Below are 25,289 nucleotides of genomic sequence, written 5' to 3' on the forward strand. Positions count from 1 at the left end.
CCTGTTACTACTCCTACTAGTATCAGTGCAAAGTTGAGTATGTGTTTGTATGTCGATTTTTGGAAGTTTGCTTAAAAATGAAATCCAAAGTTCTGCAATCTACATGGCAGTTGTTAAATACCAGTAGGAGTAACTGTAGATAAACACATTCTTTTCTCTGTGCTTGGGTGATATCTTCAAAACGCATCTCCTGGATATTTCTGGGGAAATTCCTAGTAAAATTTGTGTGCCATTAGGCAACCTTCTTTTCTTCTCCATGTTATCAGGATATTGACTTAGCATCCAGAAAAAGTCACCTGATTCATATGTCTTAGAAGTGACTAAAGCTATGTGTTTTTTTCTAATTGTGTGATACATGGAAGAAATGGCATTGTCTTGTCATTATTTTTTCTTTAGCATGGAAGATTGTGTAGTGGAGATCACATCCTGAAAATTGGTGATACAGACCTAGCTGGAATGAGCAGTGAGCAGGTGGCACAAGTTCTAAGGCAGTGTGGAAATAGAGTGAAACTGGTAATAGCAAGAGGTCCTGTTGAGGAGCCACTTGTACCAGCAGTTCCTCCAGGTACACCAGTAGCCACCCCTACACCTGAGAAACAGGTAAGCAATAGTGAATATATGTAACCCATTGCAGACTTCCTTTCTTTTTAACTGCTATTCAAATGTGTTTTGTTTCTGTTCTCAAAAGTTAGGATTTTCTTTCCCAGTAGCGCTATTCTCATTTGAGACTCTGGAAAAATTTAAATGTATTGAGTCCACAGTGCAAAGAACTGTATTCTTGCAGACTTCTGGGATTAAGGTTTAGGGTTTCCATGAGTATAATCTGATTAACAGCTTGTTCTGGGCTGCTTGAAATAATTTTTATTACATTGGGACAACTGAAGCAACACTGTCTTTTCTTCAGGACAGAACTAGTTGACTCTTTAGCATTTTTCTGTCTGCCTGCCATTTTCCTTTCCATATAATTTCATCTGTTCATCAGAACTTTTGTCCCTGTGCCAACCAGCCCACAGATGCTAATTGTTTCCAGCATCACCCGTCATTGCTCATTTACTAGAGGTTTTCTAAAAAACAGTAAGCCAGCTGCTACCCTACTCCCCTGCTGATGATTGTACTTTGTATTGTTAGTCATCTACAACTGTCAGCCACTTAAAAAAATGCTGTAAATATTACCATGACTTTTCACCTCCAAACCTCTACAAAAGAGGTAATTTGAGTGTTTGTAACAAAGTCTGGTTTCATGGGAGTCAGAAACAGCACTGTTTTGCCACATATGGCTATGACCAGATACACTTAAATGTGAACATGTGAAGTAAATTAATGAGAGAAGAAAAAGTTTGGTTTTGAGCCTACTCCTAGATAGAAGGTTTTGTTTTACTTTTTCCTGTTGCTTTTCTAGTTGTTTTCTTCAGTTGCAATGTAAATTTGAGACAGGTCACATCAGAAGAGAAAAAGTTCTTGCAATTTCTGCATGATTGTGTGCTGGTTTGGAAGCAAAGCAGTGGGACATCCAAGTCAGAACTGCAATATAATAGGAAAATGAAAATAAAATGCAGTAGTGCAAAAACACTGACAGAGTCAGGATACAACCTGACACCCTATCAGTCAGGGTGTTGGTACCAGTCCAGCTGAATGGTGGCTACAGTCCTCTAGGAGTGACAGATGTGGTTCTGTTGAAGCAGTGATCCTATAGGAGGGTGTAGTTTTTCTGAAGATCCAGTAGTGGTGTAGAAGGATCCAGTCTTCCTCTGAGAATGCAGTGGGAAAAGGCTGCATGTGCTGTTCAAATCTCACATTATATCCAGGTAGGAATGCTTGCCTCCTCCCCCTGGGTGGATCATTTTACAATGGGATGATGTAATTTTATCAATCATGCAGTGAGACTCAATGGCCCATTAACAAAAGATATCCCCTTGGAGGGAGGATGGATCGTGAAAAGTGATAATGCTGCCCCACCTGGTTTTAACAGCTGGCCCATTAACAAAAGATACCCTCCTCAGAGTTATGAGGAATGAAAGAGATAAAGAAACACTGTCCCACCTGGTTTCAACAGATTACCAGTGTTTCTTTATCTCTTCCATTCCTCATAACTCTGTGGGGGGAGGGTGGGTATGTCTTCTGTTAATACTTATAGAATATGTATAGAATACATACTTTCGATTACATTGTTCATTGCAACCTAAAACAGATTGTTATGTAACAATTTATGATGTTATGTAACAGTCTTCATGGTGATACCATAATTTTGTCCATTTGTCCATTGTAGTGATATCTGTGAAAACCTAACATATATTCATCCCCTGTTTTGTGGCTATAAGGCAAAGAAAGGAGGCTTCTGAGCATGGAAGATGAGAGACAAACTGGTACTTTGTGTCTTTACAGCAATCAGAGATGTAAAACCTTTCTGAAATTTAGATAAAGGGATTGATATTTAGCCCTAGTATTACTTGTCTGAAATGCATCTGTCAAAATAAAAGCTGAATTTGGTAATTTAATATGTGCATATTTCTACAGTACTTGCCTTTTTGAGGTTATGTGATGCAATGTTAAAAGGTCTATCTGCAGCTCATATATGATTTCTAGTGCTGACAAAATAGCTCAAAGCAACAAAGGGGCACAATTTGATGTATTTACCACCTTCCCAGTTTCCATACTTTCAAATACCTCTTTCGTAGTACTTCTCTTCTGGCAGGAGGCAAGCTATTTTTAAACTTCTGCCTACACAAAGTCACATTCTTGGAAGAAGCACACTGTTAACAGTCATAAAAAACTCATTGATTTGGATGTGGAATGAAGATAATGATTCAAATGATTTGATTTTTTAGTTTCTTTCTATCATATATGGTGTGGGTAGAGTCTTCATGATGCTTCTGAAACTATTATTTGAGACCAGAATGGCTTTGCAAAATGGGCACTTCTTGTCATGTTACCTGCAGATGTCTATTGTGTAAAAATTCATAAGGCTATAGGAATTGGATCTTTTTTTAGTGGCATTACCTGTGGCCAGAATAATCCTGTATTTTTTTATCAGAGGGATGATCAATGCATTAGATTTTCTTTTTTTTTTCTTGTGCTTAATTTGGTTTCTGGTGGAGTTGCTTGGATAAAAAGCTCAAGTCAGATTATCTTTTGGCAAATGGCACCATAACTTTCCTGAAGTCCTTCTTGGCACATACTTAGCTAGTCAAACTGGGTTTGTTGTTTGGCACTTAAAAAAAGTTCACTGCTGTTTGGCATGCAGAAGGGACAGAATAAAACTTTTAATACATTCGCCCATTGTTACAATAGGATTTTAATATGTATTCCTCTTTCATTAACAACAAGTAATTAAATGGCCCCAAAATCCACTGTTATTGAAATTCAGAGAGTTATGGCAAGTATTAATGAAGATTGTAATTATTTAGCTAGCTGGAAGTATAATTGCTATGTGGTAAAACAAACTTTTTAAGCCTTTGAAAAGCAAGAAATGTAATCGTTTGACTAATGATAGCTTTTAGCATATTTTGAAATTGCAAGTTTTAAAGAGACACCTATAGATAATGAACAGAAATTTAGACAAATAGAATACAGAATACAATTTGGGTTTTTGTTCTTCTTTTTAATAACACGGTAGTATAAAGCTAGTTCTGAGGAGGTGTATATATATATATATGTGACTTACTGTACAAGAAATTAATTGTTCAATTTGTACAAATTTCACCAGTCATTTTAGTCATTAAATAATGATTTGATAGGTTAAAGGTAATATCCCAGAGCAGTGGGGTGAGGAGGACATGACCTGCCCTGCATTGCTTTACCATGAGGCATGTTACCTATTTCTTCCTTTTCTGATGAACAGCAAATAAGAACAAAAGCTAATTTCACACTTCATTTTTAATGTTTGTATCTAATTTTGCATGTTACTGGCATTAAAGAATGTGGTGAATCTTTAAGGAAAAAATACTTCCTTTCTAACCTCCCTTTTCTTTTTAGTATGATGCTTCTCTTGATAGCTGTGAAGATGGGGAGAAATTCAATGTTGAACTCACTAAGAACAACCAGGGTTTAGGAATAACTATTGCGGGTTACATTGGAGACAAGACATCAGGTAAATGTTGATTCCTGCACTTTTATTTTCAGTCTGTTGCATACTATAGTATATGTGCGTCAAAGAACTAATTTTGGTATAGCTTCTCTTGAAAGTACCCTTAACTATCTCAAATCTATATGAAATTTGTAAAGGAAAAACGATTGTTTTCCATTTGTAAAAAGGATGTTCAGAATAAAAGCAATCAATATTATAAAATCTCACTTTAGTTATTTGAAATCTGTTTTTATCTTTACTTTTGGCTAAACTTGTGCTTATGTGTTTCTAAAAACAATGGAAAAATATGCTGAGCCCTTTTTTTAGAAGTAGCCTTCTTACAAGGCAACACAATAGCATTCTGAGTAGTTTTAAGAGATTGTTATTAATTCTTAATCAATGTGTATAATCCTGCTAGCCCATCACAGATTCTTTACTGACTTCTAGATATAATAAATGTTTCTTCACCTGTGGGCTATGGCAGAGAATAAATAAGTTTATTTAAATAAATAAATTTATTTAAATAAATAAGTGCAGAAATGTTCATGGATGGTTGCTTATTTTTACTTTGTAATTTCCACTATATTTTTTTCACAAAAATAATCCAGAACTCTGTTAGGCCTCCTTGGAGGAAATTTGGCAAATTCATTGTTGCTCGGAAGGGATGTCTGTTGAATGTGTCATAAAGCTTCTCAAAGAGGTGTTGGTTTGACTTGTATCCACATGGATATTGTTCAAAAAATGTACGGATAAGTACATTCCATATTTTTGGCAGTTTATAGCTATAATTTTTGGGATTTGAAAAAAATGGACTTCCACAGGACCGGATAGTGACACTTCGTGCAAGTCCACTTGTTAGCAGCTTACAGTTGAATCTTAAAAAGACAAATTAAGATGTAGAACATGTATAGATCTGAGAGAATATTTTAACTGATTTAGTGTTTGGGCATCACTAATCTTCAGTTTGAAATTACTGTGCTGCATGTAATTATGGTAGAGAATATTCTTGTCTCAGGAACTAGGTACCTAACTTGATTTTGTGATGTAACAGTTACAGAACAATTTTGCTGTCAGAGAAGCAGCAATAAAACTGCTGGACAACAAATAGCATGGCTGAATTTTGTGTGAATGACAAATAAGTTGTTATGGTGTCTTGGTTTGGGAAGACAGGTATTTGCCAGGGAAAGCTGGAGCTTCCCTTGGAATGGAGAATGTAAACCACTACCACCACCCTTTTTTCAATTATAATTTTTTCAGTTAAAAGCTTTTAGGCAAAAGATTTTGGAAATAGAAATAGCACTTCTTTACTGGTATGTATAAAACAAACAAACAGACAAAAGCAAAAATAAACAACTACAGCATTGATAACAAAAACAGTGCCAAGAACCTCGAGGACTTTGCTTAACAAAAGCCCAGGGCAGTTTGGTCTCGGTGCCTTTGTAGGATCCTCAGAGCACCAAGCTGGAACAGTGGAAAAAGAGTCTCGGTAGCTGTGGAGTGGCAGGGTGTCCTGGCAGGCAGGGGCAGGGTGTCCCAGCAGGGCAGAGGGATGCAGGGTCACTCTGTAGCAGACGAGCAGTGCCGATGGAACCACGACAGCAGGGCAGGGCTGGCCCAGCTCTCGCAGGGCAGCAGAGAAGCTCAGAATTCCAGAGTGAGCAGATGATGGCAGATTTCCCAAGATTGGACTGCAGTGAAATCCTCCAGCAGGAGCACCAACCCAACTGTGTGCTTTCTCCCCGAACGCCAAAAACCAGACAGACTGGCTACCTGAAGCTCTGCACGTTTCCTGCCTCAAACCCCCACCCCCCTCTGAGCTTCGACCACCCCTTTGTTTTGTTAAATAGTCTTAAATTCGACATTTAGTCTCCTTGGTAACTTATGGGTAAAAATTCTTTAGAGTAAAAAGGAACAAAATCTAACCTCCAACACATGGTATCTTACAGCTGTTAAAGGATGTTAGAATGCTTGGAAGTTAGGAGGAACAGCCATGTAATTATGCACAAAACCCAAGCAAGCAACTTCTTAAAAAAAACCCAGCTTGAGGCCCCCCCCACCAATAGTAATAATAAAAAAAAGATAGAAAAACAGAAAAAAACAGAGACTTGTCAATGAAGTGACTTGAATATATGTGTAATCTTATTTTTCCTAAGCTGAATTGAGTCATAAACCCTCCTTTCTTATCATATTGTCATATTGAGGACCAGTAAAAAGTTAGCTTGAGGTCTGCAAAGGCTGTCACAGCTTTTAAAATGTATTTAAAAGTGGATTATTTTCACATCAAGCATATTTATTTAACAGAATGAGAACATTTGTTGAGAGAAAGTAGATGCTGTTAAGATTTCTGATATCAGTGTTACAGGATGGAGACCGTCAGAGTGGTTTCATGTAAGCTGTGCAAAATGTGCATGTAGGACCTCCATGTATTTTCACTTTATTGAGGTATTCAATTTGTTTCAAAGGCAAGTGTGTTTTTCCTAAAATTTTTCTTTTAGCAAAACGTCCTACTGTAGGTGTTTACTATGTATTACTTTCTTTCTGATTCAAAAGTAGTAGCTAGTTAGTAACTACAATGTTTCTGTTTTGATGGAGGGGGTGTTTAATTTTGTTGTTTTTTGTTAGAGTTTTTAAAACTTTTGACCTTCTTATCAAATAGTAATAACTGCAAAAAAATGGTTAAAAACTGGTTCAAATGTAAATTGTAGTCCTGTTTGCTTATAATTTTCTCAATCTGGCAATCCAAACATGCATTTCTTAAGCTTTTATTAAATATGTAGAAAATTCAGAAATTACTGAATTAGTGTAGCTGAATTTTCTACCCAACTCTGGCAAAAGTCAGAGATATGTTTTTCATCTGTGTTGTTTTCAGCATTTAGATTAAAGTAAGTTAGAATATTTCTTATTTTGCATCAAGAATGTGACTTAGGCAATGTAAAGTTTGAATGAAATCTCATCCAATGCAAAGAGATATTAATCTGTCTCATTCTCTATATATTCTATAATAATAATATATATGTTTCTCTTAAATCATTGCTTTCTTTATGATTCTTTTATTATCTTACTTAGGGATCGTGTTTTCTTTCTTTTTCCCCCCTGCCTTGACTGGTGCCTTTAGTTGCATTATTTAAATTGCTTCTTAATAAATATGTTAACTTAAATTTTTCCCTGTTTTTTCATCCCAGAACCTTCTGGTATCTTTGTGAAAAGCATTACAAAAGGCAGTGCTGTTGAACATGATGGCAGAATCCATGTGGGAGATCAAATTATAGTTGTAAGTAAACACAGGAAGAAATGGGATCGCTTGTCTACAATACTCTGCTTCTTTATGTTACAAAGAAATGCTCATGTAGTACTTGTTTAAAATACTTTATGATCATTGTTGCAGTTCTGAGTGCTTCTCTGACAGTGTATCTCATCACATGCTTTCTGATTATGCTACCAGCATGTAACTTGTATTTCTTAAAAAAATCTGTATTGTATGGGAAACCATATCGTTATATATCCATACCAGTAGGAGGTTAGTAAGTGTGAAATTTCGAAGTTTGATTCAAATTGGGCAACTGTTTTCAAAATTTTTTTTAAAAGTATGTCAATAAAGTTTTAGGTGTTCAGAGAAAGAAGAACATATTTTCTTCCACTAACTGTTGGTTCTGTGGCAGAAATCAGGTCCTGAGTGCTGGGAGTTTGTTGTTGTGTCTCTCATAGATCTGTCATTGCACTGTGTGATGACAGCACTAAGAACAGGTTATGGTCTCTCTCCAGAAGTGCCTGCATGTTTGTTTGTGGAAGTATGTATCTTTTTTATGGTTTACGTCCTGAGTACAAATGGCTAAAATGGATTATTCCAAAGTATTCTTTTTCTACTGCAGATACAGAAGGAGAAATTTGAGTGATCTCAGATACAGAAAAATAATAAACATTTTTAAATATGGTTTGTTTCAGTGTGGAGGAAAAATTAAATACTCCCACCTGATGTTTAGTTACTTTAGATTTAGAAGAATTTCAGAGAAGGAAAATCCCCAAATGACTAAGGGTCCAGGGGATTCATTCTTCATTTAGGAGGACTTAAAATAATGAAATATTTGTGTTGTGTAGATAGGCAGAAGCAAATGCAGGAGCCAAAGAGCATGGTATTATAAGAAGTATTTGAGAAATTTAAGGCACTATGGGGTAGATGTAGAAATAATAGGATGTTATGGAGTTTGCAGGGAGAAGAAGAATAAAATGTGTTGGGTGCTAGGGGTAATGGGTTTGAATTGAGAAATGCCAAAATTTTGAATTTCAGAAAAACACCTGAGTTAATGCAGTAATCAAAGAGTTTCAAACAGAGGAGACCAAAATTTTATTCTTTAAACTATTGAAATGATGAACCAGCGATAACAGCTGGTTGGTTGCGACAGTGTTCTGTTTGGGAATTGTATATTGCTGTGTTCATTAGTAGGCTTCTCTGTATCTAAGTTTACTTGACCTCAGCATGAGTGCACTCTGTAGGTCTTTCTACCACAGTGGATCAATGTGTCTTTCCTTACTCTTCTCTCTCCAGAACCTCTAGCCATGGCTGTGTTGGTTTATTCACCCAGTATTTTCTCCTCAGAGGTAGGGATGGCTGAAATGATTGAGCAGACAGGCTGCACAATATGCTCTTCACAGCATGTGCTGTATCCTCTCCCACTTTGCAGAACAGATCTGCCTGGCTGCACCATGGTGGGCACTCCTCCCCACTTTGCTGCGGTGCTGGTTGTCACCTGGGGTACTCAGTGGGAGTGCTTAGCATATCCAGTGTAGCTCTGGGGTACTCTAGTGGGAGTGCTTAACATATCCAGTGACATAAAGTTGTACAGGTTTTGTTCTTGCCCCTCCACTTGCCTTTTGCTTGGGCTAACAGATGCTGAGAGCTCACTGTATTGTTTTGCCCTGAACTTTTTCTCCCTGGGTGAACTGAAAATCTGCTTAATCCTGCAGGTGGATGGAACAAATCTTCAGGGTTTTACTAACCAGCAAGCAGTTGACGTTTTGCGACACACAGGACAAACAGTTCAGCTCACTTTGATCAGAAGAGGTCTTAAGCAGGAAAATCGTATTCCACCCCAGGAGGACTTCAGTGCTCCTGTTGAAAAGGATGTACTATTCCAAACAATGGATAGTACCACAGCCACAGGTAATTAAACTGGCTTTGCTGTAAAGTTGGCTTGAAATATTTCTCTTCTCAATTGCTGGAAACCTGGAAATGATTCATTCTGGATAGCTATTACAGATGGCAGGGCTGCTGTACATGAGGGTGGAATTTTGTCTACTATGGTTTGATTAATCCTTTAGACACACTGGTATTATTTGCTACATTTTCAAAGTGAGCATTGAAAGTTCTTTCCTGCACTGTACTTCTGGCTAAATTGCTTTAAGACTTTGATCCTACAAATCTTTGAATGGTAAGAAGGCAGCAAATGTTTTAGTCATGCTAAAGAGTGAGAGCTGCATTCAAAAGCAATCAGAGAAAGACCCTTCTTGATGAGCATAATCAATCTCATCCCCTTTTACTCTTGCTTGTTACAAGCTACAGGTATGAGAGGAGTAGCCTGTATTTAGGTGCTGATACAGGAGTAGCCTGTATTTAGGTGCTGTATTTAGGTGTAAAATGTTCAGAAGCCAAAGACCAGTAGTAATGTTGCTCCTGATGATATGAGATTAGTGCAGCTTTATCTTACATATTTTGCACGTTTTTAAGTATATGTGCCACTTCTTGAAAGTCAGTGTGTTTGAATGCAAGATACCTGCACATTGGCTGGAAGTGCAAAACAGCTGCTCGCGTTATAGTTTGATGTCAGTGAAAGTATGTCACAAGTATTCAACAGAGACCTAATCCCCATCTTGCACAAGATTTTCAAAGAGCCAGTAGCATATTTCCTGTATGTTGTCCTCTCACTCTCACCTTTAACAAGAAGTATAGACCAAGTGTTCAGAATGCTGTTTCTCCAGCCAACAGGTGTTAGAGACATCCGACAGGCAGCCACATATGTAACAGAACTTGATAGTAGGAGAGGTTTTCTATGTTTGAAAACTGTACCAGATATGCAGGTCTCTAAGGCTGATGCATTTTTGTTTTCAGCATCAGCTTTCTGAAATGCACAAAGGGAAAAAAAAAAAAAAGGATGCTAATGCTAAAGAATGGTATATTTAGATGTATTTTCTTCACTCAGTCATAGAAATGAATGCAGGTACTGATAGTTGTGCTGGGGTGTTGTGTGGGTTTTTTTTTTTTTTTTTTTTTTTTTTTTTTTTTTTTTGGAAACTCACTGGAGAAGGCAAGGCATTAACAGAAGACCATGTTTTTGAAATGTGATTTTCTTCTGGCCACCCATGCCAGATTCCATTTACCAAGTGGAATACAGGTACTCCGAAGTCCAATGAAGGAGAGGATTGGTGCCCCAGAGAGTTGGTGCCCCCGTTGATGAGTATTATGACTTATAACAGCTAAATAGCTGAAAATATTTCTCCTTTTTTTCAGATAACAATGGAACAGAACAGGGATCCCCATCACTGCCATGCAGTGCCAGTGTGGTAATTATTGGAGATAACATGAAACAACAAGAAACAGGTTCTCAAGGTTTAATATTTAATTCTGTGAAAATGCACTTCTGTGTGCTTACACAGAATCAGGTGTTTTGTGTGTCTTTCCATCTTCTGCAAGCTCTGTAGCTGAGGTAGAACTAGAAAGTCAAAGTAGTCATACATTTGATCATTTACTCTTAATCATAAATTTTGTAGGAACAGGACTACTGTATCTGTCTGAAAATAGTTATATGCTGAAGATGTCACATGAAGCAGTCTGCTTTGGCTACTTGCTCAACCCTCTCCTAGTCTAGTTTTGCATATATACTATTTTTAGTCTAATCTAGAAAAAATGATTCTTCCCTTTCCCTGTTATCTTTCCACTTGTCTGCAGCTGCCTAGCTACAGTTCTAGGGGTTCTATATCTTCTTATAAATTACTTTTTCAAATTCTTCAGCTTACATTAGTTTCATTTAGTATTCTCTGATAATCTCTGAAATTCAGTCAGTTCTGGTGCACTGATATTCTCCAAATTTTCACATACTCTTTGTCAAAGCTCATATTTTATACTGGGTGTTTTTTTCCTGTTTGATCTCCTAGAACACTGTTCGGCTTTTTGGAAGTCCTGTGTGATGATATGCTTTTCAAATTGAGACATAACTTGATGTGTCAACTTGATGTGTAACATTTTTGTGCTTCCAGAGTAAAAGGGAGAACTGAAAAGTTATGCAAAATGTATTTTCATAACTCATGCTTCCTGATTTTCTTGGATACCTGAAGGAATTTGCTTTTAATGTCTTTCCTTCAACTACTGCTGTGTCTTGGCTTTGGGGAAAGTACTGTCCTATTTGAATGCCATGCAACATCTGACTTTATACTTAGTAATGTCTCTGAGCAATGACTAGACTTAAAACCCTGTCTGAGGCTCTTGGTCATTTTCTATTCTCACTAAAATCAATGGGATTTGAGAACTTTGTTATGACGTTTCTTGTCTTTGCCTGGGATGAGAATTCAGATCTGAAGTTTATTTTGATATTTACTGTAAACACAGCCCGGACCATGGACCTTGAATGTGTAGGATCCTGTTAAACCTACTGTGTTGGCTGACTGTTGTATCTAAATACTGATTTTTATTGCCTTCTGCCATAGAGCATAGACAATATGAGTGAGGGGAAGATGAGCAGGAAATAAGCATTTCTTGGTTTTTCAAACCTGCAAAAAAACTTTCAATCAAATTAAGATTTGTCACAGTTTGCTACCTAGGCAGTCACTGTATCATTGTACTTCTCCCCCTTCCATCCTTTCCAAGTTCATTGCTGGTTTTTAGCTATTAAAATTTTATGTCATTGTATGTGTGCATATATGTGAGTCTAGGGAAAAAAAAAAAAAAAAAAAAAAAAAAAAAAAAAAACCAAAAAAAAAAAAAAAAAAAGCTAAGCGGTTGGACTTGTATTCTGTTACCAGCCTCTAGGGCTTACAGTTTCAAAAAGGTCTTTCACAGTTGTGCTCATGGTTTTAAAATAATAAAAAAACCCCTCCAGATTGTGTTTTTTGGACATTCTCTGTAAAGTACAGGGTCTGTCCAAAAGGATCAGTGTGCAGTTTACATTTTTAAGTATTTTAGCCCCTGAATCAGTCTGATCAGCACACCTATAGTCTGATTTAATGTAGGGCTTGAATGAAACTGTTTCATTTCCTTTCTACCTATTATCTTAAAGAGTTGCAAAAAATTGACTGAAGTCTGGGGCTACTATGTATCCTTTCTTCCCAGCCACATACACCAAACTATTTGAATTAACTTCATGTCTTTCAAATACACAGTTAGTTTTGCATGGTTTGACTCTTAATACTGCTTTGTGAGTTTTCGCTGTTAAACCCAAGCTTGGTGAGACTAAACATGCCAAGTTTTTAGTCATATCTAGGAGAATTCTGACATCATGGGAATAATTGTGACATTGTGCATGTTCCATATACTTTATCAGTTCTAGGAGTTGACTAGGTTTTTAATTCTTTGTCACAATAATCTTAAATATAAATTTTAGATTTCCAGCTAACTAGTACAGAAGAAGCAGCTGCAAAGATAAAATGGCAGAGGATTATGGGTTCGAATTATGAAATAGTGGTAGGTTGATTTTGTTTACTATTAAGTGTGCATCTATTTCATCTGTGCATCTATTATGTTGAGAACACATGGATAAAAATTTGTTTGTATTGTATTTGTTCCTTCATGTATGAAAATTACACATATGCTCCTTAGTATGTTGAGATTATTTTAATTTTAGACTTTGAATGTAGATATATATTTTTCTGTATTTTATCAAAACCATAACAGACTTGTAAGATTACTTTGCCCATGACTATCGTTTCACAGATTTTCTAGCTTCAGGAGGATAAATATGTATTAGACAAAAAAATAAAATTTAATATTAACTTCAAAGCTCCCTTCATTAGCTAGAACTTGAAACTTCATTCTCATTCTGCATACTGAATAAATTATTTCACATAATGATAGAAATAATGCATAGAACATATGCTGTAGATACAGGAAAAGAGTAGTATATCAGTTTAGGTGATACTGAAAAATTGTATGTCATAGATGTAGAGTCTGCAGAAGTGTGTATTATTAGATATATTGTTGTCACAAGCAGTTCCCACTTGTGTATTGCAAAGTGGTGTGTGATCAGTTTTTACCTGACTGTCTGCATTACACATGATAGTATTTTTGGTTTCTCACTTCTGGAATTTTGACCTTGTTGCATGTAAATTGAAATGGAAAGTAACAGATCTGGCAGTAAGTTTGACAAATGTAACTATTTCTTCACCTTATTTTAGGTGGCTGTGGTTAACAAATTTAGTGAAAGCAGTGGTTTAGGGATAAGCCTTGAAGCTACAGTGGGTCATCATTTCATCAGATCTATCTTACCTGAAGGGCCAGTTGGACGAAGTGGCAAGCTGTTCAGTGGAGATGAACTGCTGGAAGTAAGATAAAGTACTACTTTGTCTTAGTCTGCATCTGCATTCAGTAAGGTTTTTGAGCAATGAGTTTCTTCTCATAGGTTATGACCGTGGGGTGATGTATATCTTAACAGCACACCAGTTAGTGGTTGAGTAGTCACTTTGTATGTACTTACAAACATTTATGTGAGCATATATGTATACATACATTTCTCAGCTGGTAGCTGATTTTTCAGTATAGTCCAAGGTCTCTGTCATGGTCTGAGCTCAGCAGGCAAGTAAACACCATGCAGCCACTTGCTTACCTACCCCACTCAATCCCAGTCTCACGGGATGAGGAGGAGAATCCAAAGTAAAACCTTGTAAATTGAGATAATGGCAGTTTAATAACTGAAACAAAGTAAAGTATAATAATAATAATAAAAAGGAAAAAAAAACCATCAAGTGATGTAGAGTGCATGTATTCACCACCTGCTGACCAATGCCAGACCCTGTCCCATGCACCTTCCACTTAACCCTCCCATTTCTATACTGGTGGCAAGATGTTCTAAGGTGTGGAATATCCCTTTGGCCAATTTGGGTCACTTATCCCAGCTGTGTTCCCTCAGAGATTTTTTTTTTTTTCTTGTTTGTATCTCCTCATTGATGGAGACCCCAAAAAGTACTTGATTCAATTTAGTGGCAACCAAAACATTGGTGTGTATCAAAATTATTCTCATAGTGAATACAGATCACAGACAGCTACTAGAATAAATTAACTCTATCCCAGCGGAAACCAAGACAGTCACCAGAAAAGAATATGTAGTGAAAGCATTAAGACTGAATGGGATTATCCCTACTCAGTGAAGGGACTAAACACCTAATTACTTTTCTAAATTGTTTTCTTAGAATTAAGATGTGAATTTGGTTTACATGAATGCAAGAAGCATGAAGTTTATGTGGTGTTTGTAGGGTGGGTTCATGCAATTTAAAAGACTGTGCATTCACTTTAATATGCACCTTTGAGCTGAGCACCAAACTGAGTAGAGATTAAGGGTTGAAAGTGTCTATTAGCATGGGGAATTTTGTTGCTTTTATTTTACTGTTTTTTAAAATTAGATCGTTAGCGAGTTGGAGTTTATTTTTACTTGTTTTTGTTATTGTGCTTATAAATACTCTATAGTTCTAACCACTGTGTATTCTTTATTTATTGAGGTGAATGACATCTCTCTGCTTGGAGAAAACCACAAGGATGTGGTCAGTATCTTGAAAGAGCTGCCTATTAAAGTGACTATGGTGTGTTGTCGTCCAATAACTCCACCTGTCACTCAGCCAGAAATACTAGAGAGTCTAAGCCTATCTGAGGTTCAGCTCACAGAAAAGGTATTTTGTTTTTAAACAATCACTGGAAATGACAGTTTCCTTGAGCAAAAAACCAGATGAGGTTCTTCTACATGATTAGAAATATATTTTAATATTTTTTTAATTCGAGCCAGACAAATAGGGAACAGCAAATAATGTTTATCAACTATTTTTTAGGCCACCAGAAGATAGGAATCCTGGCTGGTTATAGGAAAAAATATTCTAGGATGTGGGGCTATCTCTCTAAGTACTGCACTTCTTGTTCTGTGGGTGAGATATAAGCAAGTTGAACTCTGGGGTTCTTTAGCATCTGAATGTATTTAATCTAGTTTTGAACCTTGCTTTCTGGGTTTGTGTTGTGCATAACTGTGTTTGCATTCCGTGACTGACACTTCTGTCACTCACAAGTGAACAGCTCTGGGCAACCTGGTGAATTAAACATGTAGGAGTGGCCTAGGGTGTAGTATACAAAGCAATAGCATTTGTATGAAAAGAGAAACAGTTAACTCCGTGTTCTGAGCAAGAGACTGAATTCAGCTTATAGTTTCTAAACTTCTCTATGAAACCAAGAGAAAAGCAGACTGAAGAACATGTGTGTGTATGTATAGATGTGTTTGTTTTTACTTTTATTAAATATTCTGGCTACTGTCAGTATGATTACATTTAATGAAGGCATATTTTAGACATATCATTTAATAAGGTGTATTTCCTGTGTATTCAAATGCATATACTAATAAAGTTTTTTGAAGATTTTAATTTGACAGAGATTTCATTTTGTGAATATTTTTCTAGTGAGTAGTTTAATATACTTGCAACTTAACTATAAAGAGTATTTGAATTTTGTGCTAGGTTTATCAGAGTTCATTAAATCTCCCCAGTGCTTGCACTTTTTCTGTGTTTAGAGATATCACTTAGGTTTTATCTTGTTTTTTGTAAGTGGGGCTTTGTTGCTAAAGATTGTCAAGTGTTTACATTTTATAGGTGAATGTTTACTGTTTTTCTCAGGGTCACATAGAAATTGGATTCATTGGCTCCTCAGACACAGAGGGAACAGCTTTGGAAACAGCTGATGAGGGTCAGAGTATGGAAGAGGTGCAAAACTCCCCTCTGGCAATGTGGGAAACAGAAGTACAGCACATTGAGCTGGAGAAAGGGAGTATGGGCCTTGGATTTAGCATATTGGACTATCAGGTAATTTATGCACTTCTTTGAATGGAGGACAAAATACTTTGCATTGTTTGGATCTTGCAGTGTGTTCTATGTATTTCAATTATTTCATTAATTGAAACTAAGCAATAGAGTAGAACTAGTCATTGCTAGTAGGCATTCCAGTAATTGTATTACATATTCCTCTCATTGTATTAAGACTACAGGTTCTAATGATGATGGTAATACTGGTTGAGCAGATTACTCATTGTATACTAGGGTTTTCAGAAAGCTGTCTTCTAGTGACCCAGGGACAATGGATGATATAGCCAGCATATTTAGGCATTTAGCCATGTATTTTCCACCTGCAGTGAGTTGTTTAGGGCAAAATCCAATAAAAGGCTTAAATGCTTAAAGCAGGATTTACTAAAATCCAGAACTGTAATTCTGAAATCCCTTGCTTAGCTGCTGTCTGTCGGGGACATGCTTAAACGTCCCATTAATTTTGTGTTTGACTTCAAAATTCCTGGATACCTAAACAATGTTTCTAGGTGTGTCCCAATGAACAGCTCAGTGCCTGTCTGTTGCCTTCACTTGGTCGGGATACCAGAACAAGTATTCCTCTTGTTCCCAATTTTCCAGTGGATAATTTTTAATTGGACGTCAGTTAATTTCTCCTTGAGGTCAATGCAGGCTTTTGCTGAGCTGTTTTGTGGTGCTGTGGGGATCAGGTCTCTTTCCAGATTTCTGCTGCATCTTGTGCATAGGAGTATATGCATTTACATCTGGAGATAACTTCCAGGTGGAAATTATGGCTCCAGGGCACTCCTTACAATTAAGCTATAGCCTAGATTTTGTATTTGCACATTGGTAAGGTGAAGAGCAGTGTAGTGTAATAATGTGAAGGATAAAGGCATAGTCAAGTGTCTTTTATAAAGCACTGACTACTCTTTAAAGTGCTACTTATAATGCTCTGCAGTGAGACGCGACTGATGAGCCTGAGTGTTTTAAGTCAGTGTTAGCACACAGTAGAAAATACTTTCACTTCAGCTTTAAGTGAGCTGAAGCATTAAGACAAATGAGGGGTTGCATATGTGGTTAGCGACTGAATTTTGTTTATAGATAATAGTACTAAAGGCTTGTGGAAGTGCCTTAAGTTGGTTAATATATTTTTTCAGTAATGAGTTAGTCTTTCAGAAAGTTTCAGCTTTCTGAAACTTAGCTTTTTTTTGACGTTATAATATTTGTATATTGTGATGTGATCTCGTCTTTGATATGCAGTAAAATATTTCATTTGGACACCCAGTTTTGCTTTCTTGTGAGACTGTGAACAGTAAATGTGCTGGGAGATTTATATTTGTATTTTGCTGTTTCTGTAAAATTTTTAATTAATTTTCAATGAACAGTGACTAAACTTGAGGAGAATTATGTTTGTACTAATACATTGCTCATGTTTTATATAATGCCCTTTGTGTAGAAAGGTCTACATAATTTCTAATCCTAAGGAAGACTATCACATAGACTAGAGAGGCTTGTTTCTGGTGGTTTTTTTGTCCGAAAAATGGGTCATGCAGTACCATCTACAGTGACAGTGTAAGTAAGTGTTGTTAAAATAGTGAGGAAGATGTCAATGCTCAGGTTCAAGCACTATTTGAAGCACTGCTAGTAATATTTTGACTTGGAAAGTGTTTTATTGCTCCATGGCATTCTTTTTACTGCACTGTCGTTAAGGGTTAAGGGTCTTCTTAATGTCCTTCCCTTCCCTTCCCTTCCCTTCCCTTCCCTTCCCTTCCTTCCCTTCCCTTCCCTTCCTTCCCTTCCCTTCCCTTCCCTTCCCTTCCCTTCCCTTCCCTTCCCTTCCCTTCCCTTCCCTTCCCTTCCCTTCCCTTCCCTTCCCTTCCCTTCCCTTCCCTTCCCTTCCCTTCCCTTCCCTTCCCTTCCCTTCCCTTCCCTTCCCTTCCCTTCCCTTCCCTTCCCTTCCCTTCCCTTCCCTTCCCTTCCCTTCCCTTCCCTTCCCTTCCCTTCCCTTCCCTTCCCTTCCCTTCCCTTCCCTTCCCTTCCCTTCCCTTCCCTTCCCTTCCCTTCCCCTCCCCTCCCCTCCCCTCTCACTACACTTGTGAGTGTAGTTCTGTAAGAATCACACAAATATTTTGCGTGTGTGATAATTGTTGTAGCAGAATTATAGTCTCCTATTACTAGTATTTGATGCTAGCTGTTTTTATAAAAATCAGTATATTAGAGGATGATCACTTAAAGCAGTTTTCTTTCTTAAATCAAACATCACTTTGTTTTGTCTTGTGTATTAGAGTCCTATATTGGTATAGGACTCATATGTAAGTATTTAATTAGGCATGCACTAGACCTTGCCTCTTGGAAACTGCTTTCTCAGTTGAACAAGATCACAAAGTGTAAGACACTTATTGAAAATAAGTAATTTGTTCCATTAGAATGCACGTGTTACATTTGCCCCAGTCTACACTTCCCACCTGTGTCCTCAAACCTCTGAGGAGCGTAAGGGAGGATGGAGTTTGCAGCACTGTTGTTGCAGTAGGAAGTATATGAATTTCTGATGGTATGGACAGCCCTGCACAATTTAGTAGTGCTTTAAATTGGAGATACATGGAACATCTCCTAGAACAGTGATGTTTAAGAATTAAAATTAAGTGGAGGTCTAAATGTACAGACAGTACGGATAGGACAGTTTGCTTCTACTGAAGGTTCATCTAGAGGAGAGCAATATTTCTTAATAACTCAACTGGTTAGTAAAAGCTCATGAATAAAAATTCTTCTGTCAAGATATAAAAGACTAAAAAAAAAATCTTTTTCTTCTCTTTATTTAATTAGGATCCTGTTGATCCAGCAAACACTGTAATTGTGATTCGCTCATTAGTTCCTGGGGGTGTGGCTGAGCAAGATGCCAGACTTCTTCCTGGAGATCGGCTTATGTTTGTCAACAATATCAACTTGGAAAATGGCAGCCTGGAGGAAGCGGTGCAGGCACTGAAAGGAGCCCCAGCAGGAACTGTTAAAATAGGAGTTGCCAAGCCATTGCCTGTAAGGATTTAGGAATTCAGTGTGTACTTTTCATATTGTTGAAGCCAGTACATGCTGATCCTGACTTCTCCATGCATTTTTTGTGTTTTGGGGGTACAGCTGGGTGGCCCAAATATTGCCTTGAGTGTATGTAGGAGTGGCCTGAGTGGTATATGACTGGTGTAGTGATTCAGGACCTAGCCCACCTGTCTTGCAGCTGAGAAAACAGCAAAGCACCTTGCAACCAGCAGAGTCTTTCAGGACTGAGAGTTGCCAGGCATAGTATTGTACACTATACACTTTACATGGTTCTTTGAATGAATGAGGTAGTGACATAAAGTTGTTTTTATTTGATTTGCATGGAATTTACTGATTCCTTTGCTTTGCAAAGGAATAGTTACACCTGTTACTCCGCTTGGGGCGATTAGTTGATTTATTTCAGGTGGTGTATGGGAGAAACAACAAAACTTTCAAGAGGTTCACTAACAATTTTTTACGTGCAAACTTTATAATACTTAGGTAGAATAATACTTGGCAAAATTTAAAATGTAGGCATTCTGGTTAGAACTGCAACAATATAAAAGCATAAAAAAAACACTTTAGAAAATGTATATAGAAAAAGAAAGAAAAAGAAAGGATAAAGGTAGAAAGGTATGTAGTCACCACCCATGGATCCAGTGACAAGACTTGATTGTTGCAATTTCAAAGTGCTGGTCAGAGTCTTAATCCACCAGGAATGGGGAAACACAAAGTTCAATGAGTAAATATGCACTCAGGCTAGATGAGCATGCCAAAGTACCTCCGCTGTGGTGGAGAGTTTTACACTGTAAATGTAACTCATGTAACACTATAGATAACAAGGCATTTCTGTCTTTCATGGTTTATGACACCAAAGATATTACAGCTTCCTCTCAGTTTAGCATACTTGAGACAATTATAGTCCATGAGAAGGCATGAATACTTTCAGACTTCGTATGAGTGTCTGGGTAGGTCTCCAGAGGGGGGTTTTCACAGAGCCACTTGTGTAAGGATATGGATGTGATAAAAAAAACTACCCCACTTCACGGGATTTGCTTTTTACCAGCCTCTTCCCGTATCTGGTTCCAAACTCAGCTTGTAGCCTCTGGTGGTGGGTGTGCACCCTCTCTGCAGCTGGGTGGTTACTTTGTGCCTGGTCAGCAAAGCACCTGCTGCTTCTGCAAAAGTTTGACACATTGACGATTAACATTCCAGTCCCTCACAAGTAATCTTTTTATTTAAACAGCACATTTTGTTTATGTAATAGTGTGTAGAATTCAGTTTGTATACATCTAACTGGTTATTTCAGGCTTGGTTTGAGAAGATAGTCTGGAACAATTTAAAAAATGAGGTTAAAGGAGTTCTATAGTCACTGAGATAGTGTAGCAGTAAGAGTACTGGTGAACAAGCATCCCTGGTGGGTTGAATTAAAATCAGTAGAATGGAATTAATTCATACATACAAGGAAGATACTTTTCTCTTTATCAGTAAGCCAAGCACAGTTTTAGGAGTTCATTTTTGCTTTTCATGAATTTGTAATCTTGTAACCCTTGTGGATGTAGATATCAAATTTTTATTCTTAGTAGATCTTTCTGGAGAGACTGGGAGGGAATGGCTGTTAAAGTTCCCAGAAACTTTGCTTTTTATAGTAAGACAGTATGTTTGCTCTGTTAAAGTAAGTTTTTTTATTGGAGACTCCATATTAATTGCAATCAAAAATGTCATACTCTATCTAGAAGATGTCACTCTAAAAGAGAAAATACATAAGGGGTTTGTATCTATTCCCTAAAGCTGTAAACATGTGGCATTTGCTCTTCAGTATTTCCTGTATTATGCTTGCCAAGTAACTAAACATTGCAAATAATCCCCGCTTTTTTTTTGCAGTACTGGACAAATGCATCTACTATCAAATTATGTTGGAAAAAGCTGTTGATTTATAGTCAGAATTATGTTTTGTCCTCTAGAGGCTGACAAATACAATTGTAAAATAGAGAGTAGATTAAGTCTTCCTGCCTGCAAGCAAGATTGCTTTGTGGCTAGCAAGATTATAAAGACCTCTGCTGTTAGGCTCTTTCTCTGTTGGCAGCTGTGATGGCAGTTTTAGTGTATCTTTATAATAAAGACCAGGAATTGAAAATGAGCCTGGACTAAGTTGTGGGCTCTGTGGTATACCTGAACAGGCCTTTTTCATTATTTGGGGTTTCAGAATGAGGTGTGAAGCTGAATCAATTAGGTAAATTTGAAAAAAAAAAAAATGTCTCTTTACCCACTGAATACTGTGACTGTGATTGAAATTATCTCTCTGCTGCATTTGGAATCCATTTGCCTTTCTAAACAGCCCCCTGCCCCCTTGCAGAATGCAGTCTGCACCTGCTGTGTCCAGGCCACTCATCCGACTCAGAGCTTCGTTCTTTCTGCAGCTTTCACCTGAGGAGGGCTATGTCTCTGCTAAGGAAGATTGCTTTTTCTACACTTCCCAGTCACTTGAGGAGGAGGGGCCAGCTGATGCAGCCCTCTTCCATGCTGAGCTGGCTCTGGTTAGTGGCCCAACTTACCACAGATTTCTTCAGTCTTTGCATTTAGTAGTGAAAGGAGTTGCCTTGTCACTGTCCATGCTTTTTTCTTTCTGTCTCCACATTACATACCTACCAGAGGTGGGATGAATTCTGACTTTGTAAAAACTGGGATCTAGAGACTTCGATTTTTTGCATGAGCTGTGAATCTGGTCTATGACATGTTAATTGCTGAGGAAAAGCAAAAGTATTTTCCTAATGTTTTCAAAAATCCATGGCTATCCACTTGTCCTTGCATGCACTGTGAACAGCCCTTTGGACGTCTCACATTTTTAGAAAAATGTTCATGTACTTATTTTTCCTATGTATCATAATGCATCACTTTTCTTCTATGGAAAGTTTTTTATATTCCCTTTTTGCATGTAATCCAGCCTTACAAGGAACACTGTCTGTCTTCAAAAGCTGCAAATAGTTCCTCCTAATAATATTCTTCAGCCTTTCAACATCAATCAGTGATTATGAGATTTACAAGGTCAAAAGGTGTTCACTTGTACAAACAGTGCGGCTTACCTGAGCACTCAGTTCCTTACATAGCCCAGAAGTTACCAATAAGAACTCAGATTAAAAAGACACAGGAAATAGGGTGCTACAAAAAAGCAAAAAATCCCCCAATGCCTCCTCCCAGAAAATAAAAAATAAACCAACCCAGAATACACATGTGTATGTAGGTATTTCAAGTGTGTATTTCATGGCTGGTTGTTCTGGTGTAGATCTGATATTGAAATTATTAGGCCCTCATTTTCTGGGGACTTGAACAGGGAAGCAGCTTCTAAACACCAGAACTGAGTTCATTAGAGAAAAACTCAAACAAAAACCTGAAATGAATCCTGTCAAAGTGAAAATCTCTGCATTATTGCTTCCAGCACATTTGCTGTTTTTTCACATTTGGAGATGACAAGCTGGCTTAATAACTTGCCTTTAAACAAGACTGCATGTTTTTAATTTTTCAGTTTGTTACCTTTAGCAGTTAGATAATATTTGTCTTGTTCCATTCATTGAGAAGCAGCATGAGTTTTATATTCTAAATAACCTTTAATTGAAGATGTGTTGAAATGATCAGATGAAAACTACCTAAAAATTTGACTTTCATCTGTGGTTCCTATCAAAAACACCCTATGAAAAAGAGCAATGAAAATACATGACATAATAAAATTGTCAATCAGGTTTGTCAGTTGTCTAATTTAATGTGCAAAATAGGAAATGAAATATGCAGTCATCCAGCTGGAGATATGTTTTGAGAGTGCACATACAAGATACTGTTTTTCATAGAACAGATCTGTACTCAGGTTTTACAGATACATCCTGAAATTTCACAGTACTTTTTTTAGGGCATTGCTTTGGTAAAATGAATATGCATTTTCCAGAAGATGAGCTGATAGTGAGTTACAGCAAAAAGCAGTTTTGACTAGCAGTTAAGTCTGTAGGCTTGAAATAGTAAAAAATTAGCCTTTTTACCCTGAAAATGAATCAATGTGTTGAATTACTGCAGATTGTTGCTACTGCTATAATGGATTCATAATATGATTAACCACAGGGGCAGAAAAACAAGTTAGATCCTATCTCTGTGGATGGGTGCACTCATCTGCTTCATACAAGTTTGATACAGGCATGCCTCTTAACCCAGTGATCATTTTTGTTAGCCTACACTATGTTCTTGAGGTCTGCCAGGGAAATGAAATAGTAATCAAAATGTAGTGTATGAAGCACCTTAAAGTGGGATTTTTAGGGCTTAATTTAATCCTAGTTTTTAAAAGAATACGAGTCTTAGAAAAAATAGATTTCATTTAAAAAAAAAGGCAAAAAAACCCTACCCATGTAAATGTCTGAAACTGTTTAAAAAAATTTACTTCTCATGTAAGAGAAATAGAAATATAGGAATCATAGTATTCCTATGTAATCCCATAGTAATTTTGTCAAAAGCAAAATAATTCAAAATTTATTAAAATCACATTATGATTTTTTATATAAATGCATTGTAAAACTGCAATTTCCAGATTGTTTTTAAAAGAATGCAAAGAAGTTGAGTCAATGGAACATTCTTGACATGTGAAACCATGTGAAGCTCATTATTTTTCCATGCTATTTTTAAAAAATTTAAAAAAAAAAAAAAGCCTCAAAGAAATAAAAATATAGACACAAAGAAGTACAGCACGATTCTCCCAACACTCTGTACTTCTATTAATAGGCATGAACGTGCCTCAGCCCCACAACTTACTCTGGTTCAGACCCTGACTTTACTTCATATATTCTCTGCAACCTTTGAAGAGGTAGTAACACAGATTTAGTGGAAGCAGACAATCTTCCTACTGCACTGTGCAAATGTAATTTCAATCTAAAACATAGAATGAAAAAGAAGAAAAGTAGCAGTATGTAGTGGCTGGTGTCTGTGTGTTTGGGGCTTATGTGGTGTGATGGCAACAGCCTGGCTGATTGAATTGCTTCTGTTGTTAGGTGGACTCTGGCGAGGCAGATCTAGCGGATGAGTCCACCTTTGAACCACAGTATTCTCTAGAGAGAAACGTCTTCCAGGATTCAGTGAGAGCTCTGCATGACAGTGCCTGTAGCGGTGGGGTGAACAACAGCTTTTCTCTTCCATTGTCAACTCCGAAGGTAAAATCGAGGATGGTATTATTGATGGCAAACTTTGATTTTAAGTGTGAGCAGGCTGTATTATCAGATATAAATGTTTTGTGTCATCCTGGTTCAAAATGCTCTATTTGTTAACAGGGTAAAATTTTGTTTAGAGACATATTGGTGTCTTGTAGATGTCTTTGTTGAAGAGAGAGGTAGATAAAAGGAATAAAGCTTGGAGTTTTGCTAGATAAAGCTTGATTTAGCCAGAGTGTGGTTAAAGGTGTGGTAAGCAGTCTGCTAGAAAAATATAATTGTCATTAAAAGCATAGTAAAGAATGGTAACACAAAATTACTCTGTTGCTCTATATTTTAGTATGAAAAGAAAGAGTAAATTTTCATCCTGATTTTTGCTTTTATGCTTCATAATTAGTATGTTTCTGTGGCTTTGAATGAAATTTTCATAGTGATGCTGTAATTAAAAGTAAATCCATATATATCAAAACTCCACTAATAGTTTTTATGTAAAGCAATAAATGGAGCTTCATTTAAGAGTATCAAGAAGATCAATTGCTTTTTTGGTTCTTGGTGACATACCCATAATGACCTGATTGTACTTTATTTCTTCCCATGTTTTTTTAATGTTCTTTTCATTATTTTATATCTTTAGATTTATTTCACTAGCCTAGAACCTTCCAGTTCCATTCTCCTAGCAGTCTTCATTGAAAATCACTGGGTTTGCAGTCTGTGGTCTTGAATAGAGTAGCTTCTGCTTTTTCTGCCACACCTGAGCTGCAGTAACTCCCATGAACCTTTCTGGAATATGTTTAGCCTTTATGAGGCACTGGTTAGAAAGCTAGATTCATCTTCTAATGGTTTCTCCTAATCCTCAGAAGAGCACATCTCTGCTGTGCCAGTGGGACAGCTTGCATTGTTTAACTCTTAATAGTTACTTAAATGGATTATACATTTTGCATGCTTAGGAGTATTTTGTGAGATAGAGACTGCATTTACATTATATCACATTGAGGTTCCAGAAAGTC

The 25,289-nt window shown here is 37.0% G+C and overlaps 1 protein-coding gene across 1 annotated transcript in view; it reads left to right on the forward strand.

The window, feature by feature from the left end:
• The window catches only part of MPDZ (multiple PDZ domain crumbs cell polarity complex component), a 91,435-nt gene that overhangs the window by 16,424 nt on the left and 49,722 nt on the right, over positions 1-25,289 (forward strand). The window contains exons 7-17 of the mRNA XM_066339168.1: positions 397-600; positions 3,973-4,087; positions 7,246-7,334; positions 9,026-9,221; positions 10,566-10,664; positions 12,652-12,731; positions 13,442-13,588; positions 14,759-14,926; positions 15,911-16,096; positions 18,896-19,105; positions 24,127-24,285. Of these exons, the coding sequence (XP_066195265.1) occupies positions 397-600; positions 3,973-4,087; positions 7,246-7,334; positions 9,026-9,221; positions 10,566-10,664; positions 12,652-12,731; positions 13,442-13,588; positions 14,759-14,926; positions 15,911-16,096; positions 18,896-19,105; positions 24,127-24,285 (1,653 nt within the window). The remainder of the gene's footprint in view (positions 1-396; positions 601-3,972; positions 4,088-7,245; positions 7,335-9,025; positions 9,222-10,565; positions 10,665-12,651; positions 12,732-13,441; positions 13,589-14,758; positions 14,927-15,910; positions 16,097-18,895; positions 19,106-24,126; positions 24,286-25,289) is intronic.

The sequence above is a fragment of the Sylvia atricapilla genome, chromosome Z, assembly GCF_009819655.1.
Source record: "Sylvia atricapilla isolate bSylAtr1 chromosome Z, bSylAtr1.pri, whole genome shotgun sequence".
NCBI lineage: Eukaryota > Metazoa > Chordata > Aves > Passeriformes > Sylviidae > Sylvia > Sylvia atricapilla.